At 37.8% G+C, this 7,069-nt stretch overlaps 1 protein-coding gene across 1 annotated transcript; it reads left to right on the forward strand.

The window, feature by feature from the left end:
• Window positions 1-757: 757 nt before the first annotated feature.
• On the forward strand, window positions 758-5,541 carry LOC125777587 (uncharacterized). Its single transcript, XM_049452676.1, has 2 exons — window positions 758-1,328; window positions 4,431-5,541. The coding sequence occupies exons 1-2, from the start codon at window positions 758-760 to the stop codon at window positions 5,180-5,182; spliced, it is 1,323 nt and encodes a 440-aa protein (XP_049308633.1). The 3' UTR covers window positions 5,183-5,541.
• Window positions 5,542-7,069: the final 1,528 nt, after the last annotated feature.

Genomic DNA, 7,069 nt, shown 5'->3' on the forward strand with positions numbered 1-7,069 from the left:
AAGAAAAAAACTTTCTAATGGTTCGCCTATTAATATTTTCCCCGAACTACCAAACGTCGTTGTGGCAGACCCAAAATTTCTTATTCTAGCATGTGATGATGTTAATAAAAAAATTTCAGACTTCTCATGTTTTGCGGTGCACAAAGCCATACAAATTATCAGCAAAGATGTTATTTCCATATCTGAGCTTAGAGACGGAAACCTTCTGCTTCTAGTAAAAGATATAAAAATTGCCCAAAAATTTCTGGCCACTACGCAACTACATGGTGTATGCTCTGTCAAATTTTCATTTCATGCCTCGCTGAACACAACAAAGGGAACAATATATGCTCCTTACCTCAATAAAGTAAGTGATGAGGAAATTGTAAAAGAATTAAGCAGCCAAGGCGTTACTTCAATACATAAATTCAACAAAGTAGTTGACGGTAAGGCAACTCCCAGTGGGGTTGTTCTCCTGTCCATCGACTCATACAAACTCCCCAGCAAAATAGATATTTCGTGGCACTCCGTAAAGGTTAGGGAGTACATTCCCAACCCTATGAGGTGCAGATCGTGCCAATTGCTAGGGCACACCGCAAACTGGTGCAAAAATAGTCCGACATGTGTAACATGCTCCTTTCCTCCCCATCACCCAAACGACTGCATTTGAGTTAAGTGTGCCAATTGTTCTGAGCCACATCCGTCATCCTCAAGCGAGTGTAAAAGGTTTAAGCAAGCTAAAGAAATTTTAACTATAAAAACCAGAAATAAATGCTCGATGAAGGAAGCCAAAAATATATATCTAAAGCAAGTCACTTTACCCCCAGCTAACCCCATAATCTCCTACGCCACTGTGCTTTCGTCTCCAGCAAACGAACGTGCTAATACTACTGCACCAAGTACCGGTTCCCCACAAACGGTAATTAATGAGAACAAGGAGAATTCTAGCACCAATTCATCAACTATCATTCATAAATCACCTTCAAATCCAAAAGTCTCCAGCGACCAAACACAAATTCTCTCAAGCAATAGTCTTACTAATCAACAGCCCAATAATCAAAATAACTCTCTTCAAAATTCTACTCAAATCACAGCTAACTACCAAAAAACTCTCCACTCTGATCTCAGCCCAACTAAACAGAAATCAGCTAACCAACAATCAAAGCGAATGCTCTCTAATAAGCAAACCACTCTCCACTCAAATAATAGCTCAGATGATGAATGCTATAACCATGCTAGTACTTCTCTCGGAGATACCACCGTAAACTTAAATAGTGCAGCGTCACTCAATAAAGCACAAAAATACTCAACTAGTCATACTATGAATAACAACTTTACCACTGATGACAGTTTTTCGGCAATTGTTTTCTCTCCACCTGCATCAATTAACAGAGTTCTTTCTCTTACGCAATTACAGAAAATGTCTGATGATTCGGACAGTTAATGCTCTTTAGTTTTCCGTATATATCAATATAATAATTACTTTCAGCTTCTAATTCCAGCCATTAAATATGTTAACTTTTTTACAATGGAATATAAATGGTTTATTTAATAATTATCATAAGCTTCAGTTACTCATTACTGAATTTAAACCAGATCTTATTGCTCTGCAAGAGACCAATATTGGATATGGGGATACATTTTTAGCACCTTCTCCATACGTAGCATATTTCCACAATACGAATCAAACTAATATTCACGGCGTTGGTTTGCTGATTAAAAAAACATTTGCCACAAACGTATTCAGATCGAAACTAACTTAAATATAATTGCCCTCCAAATCAAAGCTATGTTAACTTTCACAGTGATCTCAGTTTATTTTCCGCCAAGCAGTGCTATTGATTTCCACCAGCTGAAAAGTATTTTGATTTCTCTACCTAAACCACTCATCTTTTGTGGGGATTTTAACGCGTGGAGCCCGCTTTGGGGCTCCCCTATCCAAAACCGTAGAGGCAAAAGCTTTGAGGAACTCATTTGTTCACTTGACTTATCTGTCCTAAATAATAAAACACCTACGCACTTCTCTACACACAAAACATTTACTCATGTAGATGTTTCATTATCATCAACGAATATTTACCCACTCTTTTCTTGGAAAGTCTTGGATGATCTCTGTGGCAGTGATCATTATCCAATAATTTTTTACTTAAATTGTAACAAAGCAAATATGATCAAGCATGCTCCCAAATTCTTAACTGAAAAGGCCAATTGGAAAAAGTATCATAACTTATGTGAGAAAATTAATAACCTTTATCCCGCCAGCAACAACATCAAAAAGGAAGCCACTCAAGTTAAAAAGGTTATCCTTACTGCAGCTTCTTCATCTATACCCCAAAGCAGGCCATATTTCTCGAAAAAATGTGTCCTTTGGTGGAATAAGGAAATCGCTGAATTGCGAGCCATAAAGCAATCTGCCTGGTATATCTACAAACGTGTACGATCTAACTAAAACCTTCTGTCTTATAAAGCAGCAAACGCCAAATTCAAGTTAGCGGCAAAAAAGGCAAAAAAAGAAGCCTTTAGCAATATTACTAGCTCTATTAATCCTACAACTTCACCCAAAGAAATATGGAAAAACCTTAAAAAGTTATCGGGGTCTTATAGTATTTCCAATTTTCCCCACCTTGTGGCAGGCAATAACCCCTCACCATCTGCTAAGGAAGCTGCAAATTTGTTTGCTAAGGACTGGTCTGGTTATTCAAACTATACAAATTTTACTTTTGTAGCTGACAAAACTCGCCTGTTAAGCGAAATATATTTTCCCCCTCCTAATCTCCTTCTATCTGCAAAAGAAATTGATAATCCAATCACGAAGGAGGAATTTAACAATTTCGTTAACAGGGTTAAGGGCTCCTCTCCAGGACACGACCGCATTACTTACGTAATGATCAAAAATCTCCCCGATTCATTTAAAATGAGACTGATAAACCTATATAACAGCATTTTTTCATCTGGTATTTTTCCTCAAAGTTGGAAGTGCGCTTTTGTATCTCCCATCCACAAGCCAAACAAACCAGCGGATAATATATCAAGTTTTCGGCCCATATCCCTACTTGTATGTAATAGTAAAGTTCTGGAGAAAATAATTGCCCACAGGTTAATGTGGTCTGCTTCTAGAAACAAATTGTTAAGCTCTACTCAAGTTGGGTTTAAAAGCGGTCATAGTACCATCGATTCCCTATTAACTTTCGATCATTTCTGTTCGAATGCTTTATCCAGTAAAAAACACATCACAGCTCTTTCCCTTGACTTCCAAAAGGCTTTTGACCGCATTGGAGCACACGTAGTTTTAAGGCAACTAAGAAAGTGAAAAGTGGGTGGCAGAATGTATAACTTTGTCAAAAACTTTCTAACGAATAGAAAATTTATAGTCAGTAAATGGCGTTTCATCCGAGATATATGATTTGCAAAATGGGATTCCTCAAGGTTCTCCTCTTTCGGTAGTTTTATTTATTATTGCATTTGACGAAATAAGTCAAATTATAGATAAGTACAAAGTAAGTTACGGGATTTATGCTGATGACGTTTTACTACTTTTACTACTTAATATATACTAAAGAGGACAGCCTTGAAACGGTTCAGGCGATTTTTTGTAAAGTCCTTAATGACATTACTGTCTGGTCGGCTCAGTCAGGAGCGATTATATCATATGAGAAGTGCAATACCTTGCATATCTGTCGGAAAAAATGCTGCCCAAATATAAAACTATGTCATAACAATGTGTATGTAAGCAATGTCAGCAGTTTGAAAATATTAGGCGTTTTATTTGATTGTAAATACACTTTTAGGTTTCACTGTAATTATATTAGAAATAAACTTATCAAACGCCTCAATATTATAAAATATTTTTCGTCTAAAAAATCATTTGTTCATACTACTACACTTTGTAATATTGTTAAAGCATTATTTTTAACTGTAATTGACTACGCGCTGCCAATCTATGGAACCTGTGCCAAAAGCAACTTAAATCTTCTCTGTGCTCCATATTAAGCAGCGGTGCGGAAAAGCTTACGGGCCTCCACCACCACCCCCGTCGACAACATGCTAACTGAATGGACTCCCTAGCATAAATGAGAGAATCGAATACATGACTGCAAGCCTTATATACAAAATTTTATGCTGCAATAACAGCCACCTCTTTGACGAAATACTTAAAGCTTCCAATCGAAAGTATCTTCCAAAGCGGCTCTCAGCGATACACCGTGTACTGATCACTGCCAAGAAATTAAATGTATCAGTTAAACCAACTCGGAAAGTGTACCCAAACTACCCGCCTTGGCTGCTGTCAGACTTATCAATTGATACCCGTTTACAAACATTTCAGAAGCAAAACACCTGTCCACAACTTTACGCGCAAAATTTTCTGGAATATAAAGCTGAGCTAAGTCAAAAAGCATTCAACTTTATTTTTACCAATGGTTCGAAAACCAAATTTTCAACCTCATTTGCAGTAGTCTCTGAAAACCTTGATGTTTTAAGAAATGGTATCCTGCCTAATCATTGCTCCATCTACACCAGTGAAATCTTTGCTATCTATCAAGCCGCCTTAATTGCATCGAAAACCAAGGGTAATTTCTGCATTTGTACTGACAGTCGGTCTGCCATTGATGCCTTCTGGAAATTCAAAAAGGACAGCGTTCTAGTAACCCACACCAGGGATTTGCTAATTAAACACAAAAACAAAATTAAATTGATGTGGATTCCTGGTCATGGTGGCATCCAAGGCAATGAACTAGCTGACTCTGTTGCGAAGAGTCTTCATAATAACCCAGTTATCTGTTTTGACACTTTTGAAAAGTCCGATTTGTCGAGACATGTACGGCAGTATATTAACAATAAATCCTTACTAAAGTGGAAAGAATATGTTCACCATTATGCAGATATTAATCCAACAAAAATTAGGCCTACTTTTCCTTCCGATGCTAAACAGTCAGACATTCTCGTTTTCACAAGACTTCGTTTGGGCCACACGCAGATCACTCACGGACATCTTCTTAGTCATGGAGTATCATTATGCAACGTTTGCGGGGCAATGAGCACATCTGTGAAGCATATCTTGGACATCTGCCCTCGTTTTTCTATTCAAAGGCAACGGATTTTTGGCTTGACTGTTCCATCACAACTTCTTTCCGACACTGCAGCACTTAACATAAGCAAGATATCTAGTTTTATAGCCTCATGCAACCTATCTCATTTAATTTAGTTAACCTTAACTATATAATTTTTGTAATCCATAATCGAAATGTAAATTAGTATTTCTTTTGTAAAACCAGCTGATGGCCTCGAGCTAGTGCTGTTTTTTTTTTTTCTCTTGTTAAACTTCTCGTCTGCCTGTGATGAGTATTTACCGTCTGTATTAGTCTACTTCTCTGGTTTATGTCCGCTTCCAACAACTTTTTCATATGTGTTTGAGGAAAGTGTTCTGTAGCGTTAATTGTCTCGTCTCTTAGAAATTCGTATAGTGTCAGGTTAGTAACGTGTTTGATGTGTTCGAAGTTCTCCCAAATTACAAGTTCCCCTTTAACAACCGGAATGTACTTTGCCTTGGAGTAGTCTATTATCCGTCCCGTCGATGCTGATACTAATATGGCTATAACCAATTCTAAAGTAATCCTAAAAGCATATGAATTTTTAAATCTAATAAATGATCCTGAAGAATATTAAAATTTTTTTGTCTATCTAATTTTAGCGAAGGTTGTCCATATGGACCCTCCTCCCTCTTATAAGCACTGTTGTGCCTAAGTCTCTTTCAACGTTTTCTTCGGTATAGAGAGGAGTCAATTTATTGCCTAGTCTCCTATTGTTTCTGACCAGCACTTTGTCCCCCAGCTGAAACTCTCTATCCTGTCTCTGTTTATTTTGGTTTATTAATTCCTTATCTTGTGCGTTTTTCAAGCGAGATGATATCTGTGTGTTGGCTTTTGCCGAACGAAAAATGTTAATGAGTTTCTCCCCAGTCACCGTATGAATAGAGTTATCATATTTTATTGTGGCTAGAAGGACTATTTCCTCGATATCGTCCAGTTTTTGATCAAGTTTAAGGCATCGCGGTATTTCCATCAGTGTGCTGTGGAATCGCTCTACCTGGCCGTTTGATGTACTGTGTAAGGGTGGGGCATTCGCGATGTCGATGTCGAAATGATTTTTTAGAATGGCCTTAATGCTGTGCGAATTTAGTTACTTTTCGTTGTCACAATAAATGGTTTTCGTACTTGAAAACATGTTTAGTAACTGTAAAAGCTGTGGCTTTACATCCACTATCGTTCTAGACCTAAGTGATTGCATTATCGCAAACTTTGAAAATTTGTCGATACAAGTCAGAAAGTACTTTAATCCGGTGGAAAATATATCAATGTGGAGGATTTCTCCACAATATTTTGGTATGGGTGTCCGAGCAATAAGTTGCTTTTTTGGGTGGCGGTTATACTTTGCTTGAGAGCACACACGGCAGTTCGCAGCAAACTGCTCAGCCTTCTTTTCCATTTTTGGAAAAAAATAGTCTTCTAGTATCTGCTTTGTATTCTCTTGTGCCGCTCGATGCGCTCGATTATGCTTGGCCGCAATGATTTCTTGTTGTTCGTTTATATCTGTTATATCATTGACGAACTTCTCTGTATGTCTAAATTTTACGGTTGGAAACAGTTCAACTAATTTATGCTGAACCTGTGCTAAAGTATGCAGATTGCTGTAAATTGCGTTAACCACGCTAACTTTCACAGCCTCCTGTAGGAGTTTCACCAAATCGTCCGTTGTTTAATATGAAATGAGGTCTCGTGTTTTTTTTTCAAAAATTATGAAAGTTCTTCTCTACGGCTCTACACCCTCTTCTATAAGGATCTGGTTGCGGAAGCAATTTACCGGCTTAACGGTTTTTTCGATTGTATTGGTTGACGACTCTTCACTGTGAATTGTTTCAACACTTGTACTATCTAGGGCGTTTATGTGCTGCCTAGATAGTGCGTCTGCAACCACATTTTATTCACCCGGTTTGTAGATGAGCTTCGCGTTGCACTCATCAATGAAAGCTTTCCATCTCTTAATTTTTGAGTTCGGATTTCTGTCGGAAACCGCAAAGGTTAGCGGCTGGTGG

Source organism: Bactrocera dorsalis, chromosome 3, assembly GCF_023373825.1.
Source record: "Bactrocera dorsalis isolate Fly_Bdor chromosome 3, ASM2337382v1, whole genome shotgun sequence".
Taxonomy (NCBI): Eukaryota; Metazoa; Arthropoda; class Insecta; order Diptera; family Tephritidae; genus Bactrocera; species Bactrocera dorsalis.

Bases quoted from the DNA above. Each gene is read 5' to 3' on its own strand.
- LOC125777587 (XM_049452676.1), top strand. From the start codon at position 758: ATGAAGGAAGCCAAAAATATATATCTAAAGCAAGTCACTTTACCCCCA. The intron at 1,329-4,430 runs GTTTTTCGGCAA...CCTCATTTGCAG, and splicing joins CAACTTTACCACTGATGACA to TAGTCTCTGAAAACCTTGAT.